The sequence below is a fragment of the Anomalospiza imberbis genome, chromosome 4 (genome assembly GCF_031753505.1).
Source record: "Anomalospiza imberbis isolate Cuckoo-Finch-1a 21T00152 chromosome 4, ASM3175350v1, whole genome shotgun sequence".
Lineage (NCBI taxonomy): Eukaryota > Metazoa > Chordata > Aves > Passeriformes > Viduidae > Anomalospiza > Anomalospiza imberbis.
The window spans coordinates 45,177,585-45,195,598 of NC_089684.1; the positions used below are offsets into that span (position 1 = coordinate 45,177,585).

The following is an 18,014-nucleotide window of genomic DNA, read 5'->3' on the forward strand; positions in this document are numbered from 1 at the left end:
GGGCCGGGCGGGGGGCGGTGGCGGGGGCCGGGCCGGGCGGCGGCGGGGCCGGGCGGTGCGTCCCTCCCGCCGCGGCTGCCAGCGCCGCCGGCACCATGGGCTGCTGCTGCCGCCTCCTCTTCCTCACCCTCCTTCTCCTCCCGGCAGGTAAGCGCCCGCCGCCGCTGCGGGATGGGCAGGGGGGGACACGCCGGGGACCCCCCGGTGTCGGGCTGGGAGCGACGGGGAAGGAGGCAGCCCCGCGTTTGCCGGGGACAGCCCGGCTCCTTCTCGGAGAAGGGCTCCGCAGAGCCAGCCCCCAGCGCGGGTCCCACTCGCACCCCCCGGGTCACCCCCAATGACAGCGGTGCGGTCGGGCAAGAGGTGTTCCATCTGGCTCTTCCTCACCCCTCGCCCCTCAGAGGCGTCCCCAGCAGAGTCCCCGACTGCCTCGAAGGAGGGCGACTTGATGGGACCACCAGAGTCTGCTCACGGCCACCCTCAGCCCCGCATGCCCCTTCCCTCCACGGTCACTGCTTCCAAGGAGCTTTTACGGCTCTCTCTGGCCTTGAGCCGAGGCTCCCATGCCCCCAGCCCCTGGCGCTTTCACCCCCAGCTCCAGGCATCTCCCCCGGCGGCACCAGCCTCCCCATCCCACAGAAACGCCCGATTTGACATCTTCCCGCACTGAGACGCTCAGCGGGGACAGTTCTGTCCCCGGCTGATGCGACAGCGAGCGCAGGTCACCCCTCCGCCCGCCCAGGCTGGGCTTTTCATAAACACGAGGAGCCGATTGCTCGGGAACATGGAAAACACACTTGCATAACCGGGGACACTGCGCGCGAGGAGAAATCCATCGGCTGAGCTGTCATTGTCACATCGCTGCCGGCAGAGCAGCGCGAGGGGCCGGGGCCGGGCCGGGGCTGAGCTCCCTGCCACAGCCCGCAGGCAGCGGCACCTCCCAAGACCCGCAGCTGGGCAGGTCGTGGCCGCGGGACCCCCAGCCATCGCCCTGGACCACGTCAGCACGCGGGAGATCTTCCCTGGATCAGTGAGAGCCGATCAGGGAGAGCTGGATGAATAATTCTCCCTGTAAAGGGGGAGTTTGCCGGCGAGCTTCTAATCTGTGCTTCCCGAGAAAATGTGTTTGGGAGGGATGGGGATGAGCATTTTGCTCCTTCACTGGCCCAAATTTGCCCCTAAAGCAGCCAGTCTCTGCCGGGAGGCAGCCTTTGGGGTTGGGAGGCGGGCTTTTCCCAGCACCCGGGCCAAACCCAAAGCTGTTCCCACGACCATCCCTCTCCAAAGCACCAACGCCAGCCAGGCTTGGCAGAAGGAACAGAAAATATTTCCCTGGACCATGGTCCCACGTCTCTCAGGCTGCTCCCAAACGGCCCTCGAGTATCTTTCAGATGCTTTCTACAACATTTTTTTCCCCACTGAATTTTTTTTTTTTAAAGATATGTGTGTATATATCTATATCTCTCACTTGGGAGGAAACACCAAGCACGATTTAAATATGCTTCAAGCTCATTCTTCAGGACTAAATGACAGCGAGGACGTCACTGGCCAGAAGCAAAATAAGTCTGGGCTTTGCCTGGCCACGTAATGAAATAACAGCATCTCGCACAAGGAAGTTTTTATCCTGTTATTACTCCTTACTCTGGATGTAAATTGAAACCTGTTTTGCTTTCCTGACCTGGTGCCCAGCCCCAAGCCCACTCTCCCCTTCAGCAATTCCCCCTGTGGCCCAGCTGAGACATTTTTAAGTACCTTTTAGAAGCAGATCTTGGCCTTTAAGGTTTTGAGTGCTTCTTCGGGGAGGCTCTGGGCTGGAAGAGCTGCTTTTTGGGCTCTCAGAGCCTCATGGGCTGTTTTCAGCTGCCATTGAGGAGGCAAATCTTCAAGCACTCTTCTCCCCCATGAGCTGAGGGACGGGGGGTTGGGTAATTATCCCCGCTCCCAGCCCAAACGAGCAATCAGCCTCTAATAGTAGAGGATGCTCTAAAACTCCTCTGCCGAACCCAGCTGCTTCTCCCCCTGGGAGGGGCTGGAATGGGGCTGGTGCATGTTGGAAGCTGCACCTGGAAGCACTAATTAGCAGCCAGCCAGGAAAATTATGGAACTGGGGAGTTGTCACCTGGGCAGAGCTGCTTCTTGCAAAACTCCTGGCTGGCTCCAGAGCCATATCCAAGATATGTGCTTGGGAAAAATATTGTGAGATGTCCCAGGCAGGCAGGTCCATCTGCCAGCTCCCAGCCCAAGGAGACAACAAAGAGCAAACAGTAGGATCCCTTATTCCCCTTCCCCAGGGGGAATCAGCACAGCATAATACCTCTTGGCATGTTTCAAGAATATAACTTGAAACACTGAATGTGTTTTTTATTTAAACAAGCAAGACATCATTTTAGAAAGAGCTGGTGCTGTCAGCTACTGCTTTCCACCCCACGTCCTCATCAGATACCTCTGGCTGTACAGGCTGACCACTAGCCAGAGCATGTTTCGTCACTCTCAGGAGGAAAAAACCACCTAAAAATTCCTCTTCACCTTCTTTTCTGCTATAATTTCATTGCAGCATCAGCATCAAGGGCTTGATGAGATGAATAATTGAGCAACACTTAGCTTTGGGGGGGAAAAACCACCTTTTCCTTGGGTGGAGCGTGGGTTTGTTGTGCCACCAGAAGTCCTCACCTCTGGGTTTGGATCATGGGGCAGGGAAGAACTTGGACACCCACCTCAGGCAAGGAAGGAGGGAGTGCAGCATGCAGGGAGCCATGTGAATCACAAAAAAAAAAAAAAAAAGCTATTTTCAGCTGGGAAGAGCAGAGACTGCAGGGTGCTGGAGCTTCCCTCCTGCCTCCTCAAGGGGGGTCTGCCCACAACAGCATTCCTCAGGCTCTGGAGGGTGTGCAGGAGTGAGCCAGGCCTCACGGCTGGGACAGAGGCTTGGGATGGCGAGGGACACACAGATTTCTGTTGTGCAGCTGTTTCTCTTAGCTACAGAAAGCTTCAGAGCAATTAGAGCTCAGCCACTTAATGACCATGCAGCAGAATAAAACTAATCATGCAGGAAGCCAGCTCGGCTTGCCAGTAAGTCAGAGCAACTACAGATTTATTGGATCTGATGGCCCTGGCTTCTTCTCACGGGCAGAGAATAGCTTTGCCTTTTACCTGTTGGTGTTTCTGGCCTCTGGTTTTCTCCCTTGGTTTCTTCCTCCTCTCAGAACTGGTTTCATACCATTGCTGGCAGACCCTGGCACTGAAAACAGAGGGCATAGAACAGGAAAGAGTGGAGCAGCACCTCAGGCAGGGGTGCTGCTGCTAACAATGCGGGTCACCAGCACTCACATGCAGTGCTGGATCTTTGCTGCACACCTCCAGCTAGAGATGCTCCCAGGAGTCACCATTTCCCATCACTGATCCAGCTGGGTGCTCCCTCTGTGGTGGTATGAAAATCCCAGTGAGTGTGAGACACAGCTCAGAGCCTGCAGAACTGCTCCCAGACCTCCCCATCATCCATGTTTCTTGGGGATAACCAGGCAGGAGTCCACCACAGTGCCCCAGAAAAAGAAAGACACCAGTTAAAGGCTCAGAGCAACCAACACATCCTCTGTGTTCCTTCCTCCATGTCAGCACAGAGCTCCATCACAACCCTGTGCACTGCAGATAGGGCCCCCAGCCAGCGAGAAGTGAACAGCCCCAAATCCCAAACTGCATGGGGACAGGGAAGGTGAGGCAGCGCAGGGCTGAACAGCTGGAAAAACTCGTTGAACCCAAAGCAAAAACCAGTTTGGCTTAGTCCTAGCTACTCTAAGGAGAGCTTTTGCCAACCTCAGCCAGATGCTGCTGGTTTTACAGCAAAGAAATACAATGGAAATCATACCTGAGCATTAACAAGGGGGAGGGGAGCTACCAAAAACCAGCACAAGTTATGGGAATCCCCAGCCACAGAAACCAAAGCTGAGCCAACGAGGTCATGAGCAGGAAATCCTTACTTTTATTTACATCTAGATTGTTTTATTGCTCTGCATCACTTAACCTGGTTATAAACCAAGGCACACTCAGGGGACTCAGGGCTGTTTTGTCATCAGCATTTGGTGAGGAGCAGCATGATACAGGACCAGCAAAAGGTCTTTTTTTGCTCACTCTTGTGATTAAAGACTGAGGTTTCTACAGAGCTTTGCTTTAAAGAGCAGTAATGCTTACTCTTTACAGCATGCTCTTGGTTACTTGTGGTTTTTGGGTGTTTTGCCAGCTGCTAAACTGGCATGGCAAGTGGTACCCAAGCTGGCTGCACAAGCAGAGAGTGCTGTGTGTGTCCAGCAGCTCTCCTTGTTTTCCTGCTGTTGTTACATTTCTTGTTCAGAGCAGGTGGTGAGATTCCTCGTGCAAGAGCAGTCAGAACAAATAATACCCGTGTTATGGAAACTTTCATTATCCCTTTGGCCTTGGCTGCTAGAGGAGCATCCCTGGCTGCAGCTGGGGCTTGGGTGCTTCAGTTAATTTGGGCTGGGAGCAGGAGTGTCGGGTGGGTCCTGTGGGCCTCCTGTGGCTGTGTCAGAGGCCACGAGCTCTGAAGCAAAGCTTGCTAAAAGCTCTAGCTCTGCCTTATCGCTGGGTGTTTGTTTGCTGCTCCAGCCTGATGTCATTCACTCGGGCTGGAGATGTTCTCTGGTGGCTTTTAGGCTGCCTTTCAGCTGGCAGAGCAGTTTGGGATTTGCTGCAATGGCTTTTGGAGTGCCTGGGAAATGCATTCTGGAGAGGCTGCCAGCCCAGGTCAAGCAGCTTTTTCCCAAGAGGAGCATGAGCATCACTCAGCCCCTGCAAGGGCAAGACCTGCCCCTCTTTGTGCCTTCCAGGAGCCAGGAGAGCATCGTGGCAGTAGGAGAGAGAGATAATTCACCAGGCTCATTCCCCAGGTTGGCCCGTGATTAGGGCTAATATTCCCCTAGAGATCATCCCCTAAGAATATCCCCTTCCCCTAAGAGCAGGATATTTGAATGACAGGCCTTTGAGTTCTTCTTTCCCTGGCCGTTGTCTCTATTCCTAGTGACAAAAATCTAGGAAAAGGACTTGGCAAAGCTCCTGTGGGGCTCTGGACTGTGACGCTACTGCTTTCCTAGGCGGTTACCTCATCCCTGCCTCGCTCTCTGCTGGATTCCAGCAGGGTGGTCAACTGCCCTAAGTGAATTAGATGAGCAAATTCCTCAGGGCTGAGCTATGCTCAGCATCCTCTGGGAGCTAACATCCCTCAATCCCTCTGACAGCCCATGCTGGAGGTGTTTTTAGCCTTCCAAGCCACGTGGTCCTGCGTGAAGTGTTGTAGCTGTCTGTTTTGTCCCTTGTCCCAGGGCCCCAGCAGCAGCTCCTTGCAGACCAGGTGTTGGGGAAACAAAGAAAAGCTCTGCTTGTATTCTGTTTTCCTTTTGGTTTTCCCTTTCAGATGCATTGGTGAGAGGACAGGACGTGCAGACAAGGCTGCCCACCAGCTGGGTGCAGGGATGTGGATGGGGACATGTGGAGCACCAGCCAAGGGGGCTCTCAACCCTTTTGTCCCTTAATCCTAACCCCATTCACAAGCAGCCTGCGTTGCCTCTAGGGTCATGGTGAGGTTTTCCTGGGGTTATCTCCTCTGGGTGAGAGCCCAAGGGCAGTGGCTGGATCCCAGATTTCCTATGGAGCCGATGGCTTGGAGGAGGCAGGGTACAGCACAGCACTGGCACAGGCAGGGGTGCTTGCAGGGAGAGGCAGGGAAGACCAGGGCTGAGCTGAGCTTCCTTGCTCTCCTGGGAAGAGTCCCTGTGACTTGTGACCTCCTTGGCCAGGAGCGCTCAGCCAGCAGCCAAAGATTGTTCCTGCCTCCAGCTCTGGCTCAGCCTCCGAATTTATACCCCTCAGATGTTATTGGAAAGTTCCTGACTCATCCGGGCTAGCAGCACTGCCAGCTCCCCGCGCTGCCGATTGGGCTGCCTCCAAAGATCAGGCAGATCATGGGAGCTCTGCTGACCCCAAGCACTTTGGGACATCAGGGTGGCTTTGCAGGGAGGTGGAAAGCTGCCTGTGTCCCTGAGGGACCGGGAGTATCTGCATTTACAGAGGTAACGAATTCCTGAGATCCTGGGAGGGTCCTGCTGTGCCTGACGGGCTTGTTGGGCTGCAGAGGTTGCCTGGTGCCTGCTGGAGCATTTGGAAAGGTCCAGGTGTGAAAATATTGAAATACAGATGGATTCTGAACCGTGGTGTGAAGGATCCTTGGTCCAGGCCTTCCTGCTGCTGTGGTGGCTCATTCAGTAACCAGATTCCAGCCTGTCATTCCTCTCCTCTTCCCTGTCCCACGGTCTGTGTCCTCGGCCTGAGGAGGGTGAAAGCTCAGAGCCATCTCCAAGTGCTTGTCCTCAGGAGAGAAGAGCAGCCACGGCCTCAGTCCCACCTCCAGGAGACCTTTGCTTGGGAAATGGGGTCCTTTCACATGGATATCCACAGAAACAAAAAAAGCAATTTTGGCTGGATTCATGAGTCCCTGCTCACCAGTGCCAGATCCCATTGTTTCTACACACAGGCATTGAATGTTTCTGTCCTCCCCACTTCTGATTAGTTCATTGCAGCTGGAGTGAGCTCCTGCTCTTCCCAGTGCTGGGCTTGGGATGCTCTGGGGGATGTAAATCAATGAATACATGGAATAAAAATGCCTCCCGATGTCATGCAGTGTTGGCATACTCTTCCCTCATCCCAACCACACTGAGGGGGCCAGTGCTGGACCAGTGCTGAGCTCAGCCCTAGAAAGGGGGGAAAAAGCCCCAGCAGTCAGCTGGTGGGGACAGAGGGAGAAATGACTCATCTTCATGTTAAGAAATGGAGACGAATGAATGCACAAGGAAATGGGGGGAGAGGAGAAAGAGGAGTCTTGTGTTATCATTCCCAGCTGCACAGTGGCTGCTGTGAGCAGGAGCTTCTTCCCCTGCTGCTGGCAGGAGATGCTGGGGAGATGGAGAGGGTGATTGGGGTGATGGGGGTATCCCAAACTGGGGGGAAAATGGGGCTATTTATGCCAGGACAACTGGTCTGGTTTAAACCTCCCCTCTAGGTACACAGCTGTATTTCCCCTCACTTTATTTTAGACGGGTCTCACCATTCTAAAACTTATTTCCAGCTCAATTCCCAAGCCTTATAGTGCTCTTCCAAACACCAGCTTGCCCCAGGGATTGCCCTGTCGTTATCATTTCTTTGTCTCACTCCTAGGACTGGGCCATGACTCCCCAGAGTCACCCCTCATCCCCATCCACCCCCCCTTCCTCTGGGGGGGTGTCCCAGTGAAACCGGACTCCAGGGATGTCCCCACACCAGCTCCAGGCCAGCCTGAGCTGCCCTTGTCCACGGGACCTTCTGGAGATGGGACGTCCTCCAGGCCCCTGGAGGGGGATGGCCACAATTCCAGCACCCCCGTGGCAGCACTGTCCCCTGCTCCCGTCACCGTGAGCTCCACGGCCACAACAGCCGGTGCCTCCGTGGCCTCCAGCCCCGGCTCGGTGCCACCCGCCTCGGAGGCGGCCCCGGCTCCCCGGACAGCAAACGCTGCCAGCCTGGCAAGAAGCACCATGGATTTGGGGGCAGCTTCCAGCCCCACAGACACGGCTATGCCATCACCTCCCTCCTCCCTTCCCACCAGCGACCCCACCTCACCTCCCGCGATGGGCCTGTCCCCGACACCTGTCCTCGTGAGCCCTGCCACCACCCAGCCTCCGTTGCTGACCAAGGATGTCCCTTCCCTGGGGACACTGGCCATGGCATCGAGCCTGGCCATGGAGCCAACATCCCCCCCAGTGACTGTGATGAGCCCCACGGAAGCCGAGGCCACGGCCTCAGAGAAAACCACTGGGGTCACCATGGAGGAGGTCCCGCGTGCCCTGAGTGCAGGTGAGCTCCTCTGCCCCCCATGTGCATACAGAATGTCAGCCTCAGCGTGCTCAGATAGGAGGGGCAGAGCCCCACATTGGAAGGGAAGAGGTGCTCAGCTTCCTGAGAGCATTGCTCTGCAAAATTCCTGGAGGAGCCCGTGTCATCTGATCCACTGGCAGAGACCAGGAGTGGTAGATAACAAATCTTGGTTGCCTGGAGATGTGAATAAAATCCTCAGTTCTAAATTTGACTTGAAACACTTCAGGATGAGAGGAAACAAACGGCTGGATGGTGGGTGCAGCCAGAGTTAGGATGATGTAGGTTTTAATTTTCCCTCCTGGAGACCTCAGGAAGCTGTCACAAACTTCTCCCCGTCCCCTTGTGCAAACATGGGCAGCTTAAAAGGGCTCCACATGGCTGGAAAAGGGGAGATGTGGAGCATTTCCTAGCCTTGGCTCAGCACTGAATGCTGCCCAGTGCTGGGAGGAGCATCAGAGAGGGAGTCCATAGTGCCCAAGCTGTGTTTCATCCTACATATTCCTGCTCTGCATTTATGGGAAGGGGATCATCGCCAAAACAGAGGGGGGCCCAGCCTCCTCTTTAGGAAGCAGTGAGGGAATATTCCCCCCGTCAGAGATGGCTGGTGTGGCTGAGTTGGGAGCAGCTGGGGTGTGGGATGTGTGCCATGGAGCTGAGACTCCACGTGGTGGGGCTGAACCCTGCTCTTTCTGGTGTTTCATGCACAGGGAGCATTGTGGCCATAACCGTGACGGTCATCGTGGTGGTGGTGCTGGTGTTCGGGGCAGCCGCATACCTCAAGATCAGGTAAGGCTGGTTTTGGGGTGGCCCCCCTCCCTGAGGCTCCCTCTCACCGTCACCAGGCCGATGCCAAGTGCCAGGAAGACGTTCTCCCCAATCCTGGCAGGGCAATGTGCAGCCTCTGGTGCCAGCAGGGCTCCGTTTCTCACCACTCCTATACTGGAAAGCAGAGTTTGGATCCCTCGTTTTGCAATAGCCCTGCTCAAATGCCAGGGATGCTGCTCAGCATAGTCATATCCAGTAATTATCCCTTGGGAAAGCTGCTGCCGTGGGTCTCGCTGTCACTGGGACAATAAACAGCAGCAGAGCCCAGTGCTGAGCATCCCTAATGAGCCTTTGCTGAAAGCTGAGATGAGCAAAGGCCTGGTTTTAATTCCCTGCCCTGTCCAGGCTCATTCAATGGGGGCAAAACTCAACCTGGGCTTCTCTTCACTTCTCCTGGTCCTTCCTCTTAAAATATCCCAAAGCTTGACCTAGAGAGCCCTTGTGTTAATATTTCTTCATCCTTTGGCAAAGTAAGTAATAAATCCTCAAAGTAACCTCAGGATTGCTTTCCCTGGCAGGCACTCCTCCTACGGACGGCTTTTGGACGACCACGACTACGGCTCCTGGGGCAACTACAACAACCCTCTCTACGATGATTCCTAGCAGGGATGAAGAAAAAAAACCCTTAAACCCTTAATTTATAAGCGCTTCTGCAGCAGAGCATCCGCTGTCGAGGAGATGCTGGGCACGGAGCCCCTGCCTCAGGCAGGATTTACCGCGGGGCTGGTGGATGGCAGGAACTGGAGGGCGGCCGTGCAGTGCTGACAATAAACCTGAATTTTGGCCTTTGAGCAGGAAACCAGGTCCTGGGGCAGCTCAGCTACTTGTTGTAGGCAAGGGAAGCCAAATTCCCCAGGGGGAAGGGCTGGGGAGGTCAAGGGAGAGGATGGAGGTTCAGCCAGTGCTGTGGCATCCTTTGAAATGCTGCTGCTCTGTGATCTGGGGGGGAGTGGGGAGCTGCTGAGCCAGACCCAGCAGTGTGCCGGGGTCTCCTGTGCTTTCACATGTCCCCTTCCCTAAAATCACTCCCCTGTATTGCCCCGCTATGAAATCCTTTGCCTTGTCTCCCCAGGAACCATGAACAGTTATGAGGCTGGTCAGTCACTGTTCCTTTTCCTTTCCTGCAGGTGCTTCCATGCAGAAGTTCCTAATTTAAGTTTTTTCCATTTAATTGTGGGGGTTTTGGTCCCAAAAGCAGCCCAGGAGCCCATGGGAAGATGCACTGAGTGTCCATTTCACACACGTGGCTGCTTGCTCCACAGCTTTGTTTCCATTCCTCAAAAAAACTTGGCTGCTAAAATGGAGCGGAGTGTTCTTTTAATCCCCAATTTGTGTTCAGCTTTTAGTGTGGGAAGGCTGGGGGTGGTTGATGGCAGAGCTGGTTTGGGAAGGGGATGCTCAGCCGCTTCTCCCTCTGGCTAAATTCCCTGGCAGTGGAAAGCAAAGCCCTCAGTTCATGTGGCCTTGAGAAACAAACCAGCCCTGAATGGTGCTGCAAAGTTTTGGGGTGTCTCAGTATGGGTGGTGCAGGCTTGGGAACAAGCTCTGCTGTTCACCCTGCCTCCCAAATGGAGCATCCCTGGAAACATCGAAGCTTGGGGCGTTTCCATGATTGCTTCCTGCAATGAGAGATGCATCATCTCCGGATTTCCATCAAGTGAATGCAGTAAATGCGGCCGGCACCACAACAGGCACCCGGAAAGGTCAAGAGAAATGAGGGCAGATCTGCTTCCCAAAAGGAAGTGCAATCATTGTGCATTTTCCTTTTCCTCCTGAGCCTTTTTCAGCCTGTTCAGTCCCTCAACCTCTTTTTAGTTCAAACTTGGTGAAAACAGGAAAATAAACCTGTGGATGGCTGTTGCACCTCCCAGCCACGGCCAGCCTGGAAAACTGTTGGGGCTGGGAGCATACACAGGGAAGCACAGGCTCTGACGATGCTTATGATGAGCAAAATTCCTTTTCACTTTTTTGGCACCTGAGAAGCAGCAAATTAGGCTACCTTGGCTAAGAAAAGCCACAAACCGAGTTAAAAAAACACCACCCTTCTTCTCTGGAAACAAATTGGGTGTTGTGCTGCTGCCAAACTGAGGGAATAAAGAGAGAGGAAAAGCCATCACCTTCAATTAAAGTATATAACCCCAAGGGCATAAATTCCTTTTTCATGAAAGAGGACAGAAATGGGGTCTCAGTTTTCCTGCTCAACCCTGTGCCTGGATCCTCAAAATGAATTACTCTCTCTTGCCCTACAATGCAAGGAAGAAGCTGTACATATTTTTGGGGATATCCCGGGGTGAAAACAGATTTCTCACCTCTCTGGGATCAGACACCATCCCCAGTGACATGGATGATACGGACATGGACAATGTGTTTCCATCTGCAGGACTGTTTGGCAGCATGAGCCAAGGCACAGGGCAGCCTAGGGAATAACAGATGCATTTGCCAAGTGGAAAAAGCACTTTATTTTGGGGCGTAATGCCTTCAGAGGGAGGATGCCTGTGTTCCAGGCAATGGCTTCAAACACCCCTCTTGCTTTCCCATCTCAGACCCTCTGCCTTATCGAGGGGTTGCTATCCCACGCCACTATAGCAGGGGAAAAGGGGGAAAAGCAACCATGCCCTAAAAAAGGCCTTTCTCCTTCTCTTTTAAAAACCAACGGGGTTAACCCTGCTACCAACTTGTTTCATGTGCAAAAACAGCAAATTCCCATTTTTCCCAAAGGCTCTCACAGCTCTGGCTCAATTGCACCTCCTCCCAACTCCCTCGCCTCCCTCCCCCTGCCCCCGTTTGGCTCCGTTTCATCTCAGAGATATTTTATTTATATAGGAAAAAAATAGCTGGCATATCTCTGTGTGTGTGGAACATCCCATTCCCCAAGCCCGCGGGCAGCGGCGCCAGGCATGACGCGATCCCACCCCGGCTCTCCCGCCCTGCCCTCGCCGCAGAGCCGCCAGCTGGAAGCTTTATCACCGATTCCAGACTCCCTCTGGCCTCCCTAATGATGCTCTTGTTTGGCTCATTTGTGAATATTCCCATCTATCATCCACCTTTCCAAGCGTGGAGTTACCGGAGCGAGTAGCAGTGAGTAGCTCCTGGCTGCAGCCTCCTGGCTGCTGCTTGGGCACAGGAATCGGCTCAGGTGCCAGAACCCACCTCCAGCCGGGACCACGGAGGAGCAAATCCAAGGAAACCACCCCATTTCCAGCACGGAGGTCCCAGCTCACCCCTGGGCTGAGCTCTGCAGACACAGATGCTCGGCTGCCCCTCTGAGGTATAAACAGCACAACACGAGGAGCCTCTCCCTCGCTGCGTCCCTTCCAGCTGGAAATTTAAAAACAGATGGTTTCCCTGCGGCCGGGCAGGGGCGAGACATCAGCCCCAGGAGGGGGTGGCTGAACCAGAGGTTTAACACAGAACACCCCCACTTCCATCCCACAGGACGTTATTGGAGCAAGCCGAAAGCACGCCAGAGGCATCAAACCAGCCCAAAATTGGAGATCCTCATTCCCCACAGCTCCTGAGCCATCACCCTGAGCCCATTCCCATGGGATGGAGGGCCCAGCAGAGCCCCCCAGCCCTGCACTATTCCACTTGCTGCCTCCCAGAGTCCCTCCTCCCGCACTCCGCAGACCTCGGCAGGCCCTGCCTTTATTAATAGCTCCGTGACCTTGTGTGTGGCCACAGCCCCTGAGCCTGCTGGAACTCCACTTTTTTCCCACAAAGCAGCAATAATCCCATCTGCTCCTGATTGTGGCCTGGACGGGTGAGCAAGGCAGGATTCCGGATGCCAGGGAGTGCGGGAGCTTCTCATCAGCTCCTGTAGCCCGTGGGCAAGCTGTAGCCAAGGCAGCTGCTGCTACCATCCCTGGATCCTCTCAGCGCCCCGATCCCAGCATCCTTCCCACTCCCATCTGCTGCACCTCCATGGACAGGGGAGCAAAGCTCCATACAGCACCTCCCATCCCATAAAGCAGCTCCTTGCTTGTCTTCAGCCTCTCTCCATTGCCCTTCATCCCCTGAAAATGCCATTCCTTTTCCTGCGGTGCCATTTATTCCCTGGCAAAGGGAGTTAAGGGCTCGGTGCCAAGATAAACACACCAAACAGCGGTTCAGCATTCCCTCAGCACTCACATTCCCTCGTGCACTTTCCAGAGGCAAACACCAAAAACAGAAGACCAGAATGTCGAAATCACCTGGATCCCACACCATGAATAATTTTCCTTCCCAACACCAAAACTCAGCTCAACTAAGAATTTTCTTTCAGCCTCCTCTTGTGGTTGGAACCCAAACAAGAATATTTCCAATTAATAATTGGAATATAATTAGCTTTCCACTTAACAGCCAACCTGCTCGGTTGTGGACTTGACCAGCATGGTTTTACCATTAGCAACACACTCCAAGGCTACTTGGCCAGAGTATTCTGGGATGACAACTCCTGCAGGCTGATGGGAGCCCCACTGGCACTTCCAGGCTTACCTGGGAGCAGGTCTACATCCAGGGAAGGAGATGGAGTCACCAGATGCCAACCAAAGCGGCAGGGAGTCTTGCATGAACCACAGAACAAAAACATGAAAACACAGGAGCTTTTAAAAAATAAAGCACTTATTTTCCTAACAGTGTCTCAGGCCTCACACCTCCTCATATCCAATCATTTTTCAGCACTGAATCATGGTTTAAAGTCAGCTGGGAATTTCCAGGGAGTACGTGTGTGAAAGAAGAGCACATCATGCACAGCGCCATTTGTTTATTTTAATAGAGACCTTATTTTACATTTATTTATATCAGTGAGAAAAGTGCTCCACAAAAAGATACCCCAGTCAAGGCAAGCTACCATAGCTACCATCCAAATCCTAAATATTCCCTACAGAAAATGGGCACTGCTGGATTAAGAAAAGCTCATTTTACAACAGAACAAGTTAAAAATGAGTAGTTATAACCTGAAGAGTAACCGACTCTTTTTTATATCTTACTACTGTAAAGTATCTGCTTGTGGAATTCACAGAAATCAAGGATTTTCTGCAATATTTAAGACTGCAAAACACCTCAGGCAGGGTGTTACATAAAAGAGGGTGGAGTTGGGGTTTTTATTTCTTTCAAAAGGCAGCCGTTCACCCCCCCGTTCTCTCCCCACAGTGACGTTCTACCATTAACTAACACCAAAACCACAGAAAACTGGACCCTGGACTGCTTTTTCAGTGAACATCTCAGGCTCAGCCTGATGTGAAGGACGTGCTTCACTTTAGGTACCTATTCAGCAAAATCCAGCTATGTATGTGTCTCAAACTCCACACCACCTCGGCCTTTGCCAGCGCAAAATGAGGAAGAAATGGGGGAAAAAAGCAACTGCAGCTGGCAAAGGAATCTGAGCAGAGGGACGGCAGCGAGTCAGGCTGGGTGTCCAGGGGAAAAAGGAGGGCTTTGCATCTGGATCTTCCAGATGTTCATCCCAGCAGGCAGAGCAATTCCCTTGTTTCAAGGGAGTTCTGTACACACAGGTGACAGTGCACGAAGGGAGCCAAGGATGCCACTCCTGCCCGCTGTCCCTGTGGACACACATCGTTCCCAGGGAACACCACGTCCTCACACACAGCCCCGTGGAGGTTGGCACTAGCTCCAAAGGCCTCTCAAAGCGACCTATTTTCCCCGAGAGCTGCACCTCCAACCTCCCTTCCCCTTCAGCTGCCCCAGAACTCCTCCTGCTGCTGCGTCAGCTGCTCGTCACATCTCCTCGTGCTGCTCCTCTCACCTGCCTCCTGCCTGACGCAGTAAAGGACTCCTTGAACTTGGAATACTGGAATTTTTACTGACACAAGAGTTGCTTTGTTTGCAAAACAGTCTCTCCCAGGGCCCGGCGCTGCCGGTTCGGCCGAACGCCGCGCGCGTCCCGGTCACTGCTCCTCCAAGGACAGCCGGCACCGCCCGTCCTGGGCCGTGTTGTAGGACTCACAGCTCTGGCACTTCATGCCCAGGAGGTGGAACTGCACCGTGGAGCGGGCATTGCAGTCATTGCAAAGGATCTGCACGCACACAGGGGAGGCAGGGAGGGAGGGAGGGAGAGGCTGCAGCACCAGCGGTGTGTGTATATAAACAGGAATGATGAACACCCCAAGCCCACACGTGACTGTTCCTCGGCATTCCCCACCCCTTGGTCTGACTCCTGATCCAGCACTCGTCCCTAGTGCCCTCTACTGCCAGTAACTCCGAGGGACAGGTCCATGAAAAACAGGCAAGGCTGCCCTCTTACCTCCACCATCATGTTCTGGTACTCCGTGGGCATGGGAGTCTGTGCCACTTCGTTGTCCAGCTGGCGCCAGTACCTAGTCATGTCCAATGCTGAGTGCATGCACAAAGGACACCTGTAGCCTCTGGCAGAAAGAGGGGGGAACATCTCAATCAGAAGATGAAGTGAGACCATGAAACAAGTCCATTGGTAGGGACAAGTTTCACACTGCACCAGGCAAACAAAGAGCACGAAGCAGCAAGTTCTGGCAAACAGATTTGGAAATTAAATGCCCTGTACCCCTTTAAGTTAGCCCTTCATCCCTTTAGGAGCTGTCTTTAAGTCAGTTGGTACAGAATTGGCATCGTGATTTTTACCTCTTGAAGCAGTATGTTTGGACTAGGGTAATATTGAGATGTTTGGAAAGATGTTTGGAAATACTTACTCCTTCAGCATTTCGTCGTAACATGTTCTGAAAAGGAAACACAGGTCAGTAAGAACTGAATTACTGACAGGGAACACACCTGGACTGCACAAAGGGAATAAGCCACACGAGTATCCCCAAGGCAGAAATTAAGAACATCCCTAGGCCAAGTGACAGGAGAGCTTCACGCCGTCAAAGCAGACTGAGAAGGAAGACAACCCCCCTAAAGAAAATACTTCCTGGACAAACAGACTGTCCCCACAGTGCAGGTGCCTCAGAAATCAGCTGTAAGCAGCTGGTACAGACCGAACGCTGCTGAATAAACACCCAACTCAATGCAGCAGGTATTTCCCTTTCTCAGGCGTCTGCTTTACCTGTGAAGAAGGTGACCACATGGCAGAACATGTGCTCCAACACGTGATGTGTGAATATCCTGTTTGGAGGCAAATATAAGACAAAAGAATAGAAAATTAATTCACACACAGTCAAAAATAGGGCCACACAGCTATTCAGGAGATGAAGAGAAGCTGCTCACCTCCAAACATATTGGGCAGTCCTGCCTGGAGACATTTTCAATACACTTTGCAAATGGAAAAAGAGAAGAAAACGTTATTCTGCTGTATAGTTTTCTGTTTTCCTATACTGTAAAGCTCCAATATGTAAAATTTATTATGTCTTCAATTAGTGGCATCTGTGTTGCTGTTAGGTGAATTCAGAGAAGGAGAACCCACTGCTCTCCCTGGTTCCTGTGGCCTCAGATGGGGCTGAGGCCCATCCAGCTTCATGTTCAAGGCATTACCTTTTAAGATACGGAGGCAAGCAGCATATCCTCACCTTGTGCTTTCCTTGGAGACTCAGGCTCAGGCACAAATTACACTTGGAGCAGTGGAAGAAATCCTCCTTGGGGCCAATCCTGCGGAGAGAGGTGTCAGGGCAGGGCCGGTGCCCGCGGAGCCGGGCCCGCCGCCCGCACGCACCTGCAGATGCCGCACTCCTTGCAGTGGTACTGCTTCTTGTCACGGTCAAACAGGTGGCAGATGTCACAGTAGTACTCCCCAAAGAGGCTGCCACAGCCCTCACAGCGCTGCTGGGCCTGAGGGGACACGAACGTCCTGAGTGCTGCGTCCGCTTCCAGGCTCCAAGAGGGGTATGGAGCTCCGGGAGCAAGGCCTGAGAGCCAAGAGGCTGTCAACAGACTGGAGAGGACAGGCTGAGGGAGCTGGGCCTGCTCAGCCTCCACAAGGGACGGCTGAGGGGAACTAATCAATGTCTGCAGGGGTGTGGAAGGGGCCAAGAGGCTGGAATCAGCCTCTGCTCCGTGGTGCCCAGAAAAAGGCCAAGAGGCAATGGGCAGAAGCTGATGCACGGGCAGTTCCACCTGAACAGGAGGAAAAGCTTCCTTCCTGTGGCCTGGAACAGAGAGGCTGTGGAGTCTCCCTCGCTGGAGATATTCCAGAACCGCCCGGACACAGCCCTGCGCCATATCCATATGCTCTGTGATCACAGAACATCCCGAGCTGGAAAGGGACCCACAAGGCTCACGATGTCCGACACTTAGTCTCGCGAAGGACAGCTCTGAGCATGCCACCAGGTGCCTGAGAGCACTGCCCGAGCGCCTCTTGCCCTCTGCCAGGACCGGGGCCGTGACCCCGTCCCCGGGGGAGCCTGTTCCCGTGCCTCACCGCCCTCTGGGTGAAGAGCCTTTTCCTACCATCCCACCCTAACCTCCCCTGACACACCACCGGGCCATAACCCCGGTATGGAGCAGGGAGGCGGGACCGCACGACCCGGCGCGGTGCCTCCCGGACTGAGCCCTGCCTTGACCTCCGCGGCGCTGCTGCCCGCGCCCACCTTCTGCAGGAGCCGGCAGCGGGTGCACTGCACCTCGGACACCCGGAACCGGTCCAGCTGGTGCTCCTCGGCGCCGTCGTGGCACAGCCGGCACGGGTACAGCTTCCCGCAGCACGGTGCCTGGGAAAGGAAGGACACGGCATGGACCGGGGCGCCGCGGATCGGCCACCACCCCTGCCACGGCACCGCCGCCCCCCGCTCACCCACCCGCAGCCGGCAGCCCCGCCGGTAGTGCTCGCATCCCTGCTCGCATCCCTGCTCGCATCCCGGCTCGCCTCCCTCCGAAGCCCCCGCCGTGGCCATGGCCGCCGCAGCCGCTGCCCGGCCCCGCTCCACCCCTTCCGCTTCCTCACAGCCTGTTCCGGAGGATTTGGAGTTTTCAAAATAGCTTCCCCCCCCTCCCCGGCTTGAACCTTCGTGTTCCCCTTCTCTCTGAAGCCTGGTTCGAGTCGGAGGGGAGCTCTGGAGATCTCCCAGTCCAAGCTCCCTGCTGAGGCAGGGTCACGCAGAGCAGGTGATACAGGACCGCGTCCAGGTGGGCTAGGAATGTCTCCAGAGAGGGAAATCCAAGATGAATCACAGAATATACCAAAGGGACCCGTGAAGGATTATCAAGGCCAACTCCTGACCCTGCACCCCACCAATCCCACCAGGTGCCTGAGAGCTTTGTCCGAACACTCCTTGAACTCAGTGATCCCTGTGGGTCCCTTCCAACTGAGCAGATTCTGTGAGTCTTCTTCATGTTGAGGTGGAGCTCCTTGTGTTTTAGTTTCTGGCCACTGC

At 54.2% G+C, this 18,014-nt stretch overlaps 2 protein-coding genes across 2 annotated transcripts; one reads left to right on the top strand and one right to left on the bottom strand.

Moving 5' to 3' along the window:
* The first annotated feature begins 41 nt into the window (after nucleotides 1-41).
* On the top strand, nucleotides 42-10,067 carry PARM1 (prostate androgen-regulated mucin-like protein 1). Its single transcript, XM_068188274.1, has 4 exons — nucleotides 42-147; nucleotides 7,219-7,893; nucleotides 8,622-8,700; nucleotides 9,258-10,067. Exons 1-4 carry the CDS (start codon nucleotides 96-98, stop codon nucleotides 9,340-9,342), a joined length of 891 nt encoding a protein of 296 aa, XP_068044375.1. The 5' UTR covers nucleotides 42-95; the 3' UTR covers nucleotides 9,343-10,067.
* Nucleotides 10,068-13,475: 3,408 nt separating this feature from the next.
* RCHY1 (ring finger and CHY zinc finger domain containing 1) lies at nucleotides 13,476-17,543 on the bottom strand. The gene is made up of 9 exons (XM_068188321.1): nucleotides 17,439-17,543; nucleotides 17,232-17,351; nucleotides 16,358-16,473; nucleotides 16,215-16,293; nucleotides 15,916-15,960; nucleotides 15,755-15,813; nucleotides 15,402-15,428; nucleotides 14,981-15,101; nucleotides 13,476-14,753 (listed from the first exon to the last, which is right to left on the bottom strand). Exons 1-9 carry the CDS (start codon nucleotides 17,532-17,534, stop codon nucleotides 14,625-14,627), a joined length of 792 nt encoding a protein of 263 aa, XP_068044422.1. The 5' UTR covers nucleotides 17,535-17,543; the 3' UTR covers nucleotides 13,476-14,624.
* Nucleotides 17,544-18,014: the final 471 nt, after the last annotated feature.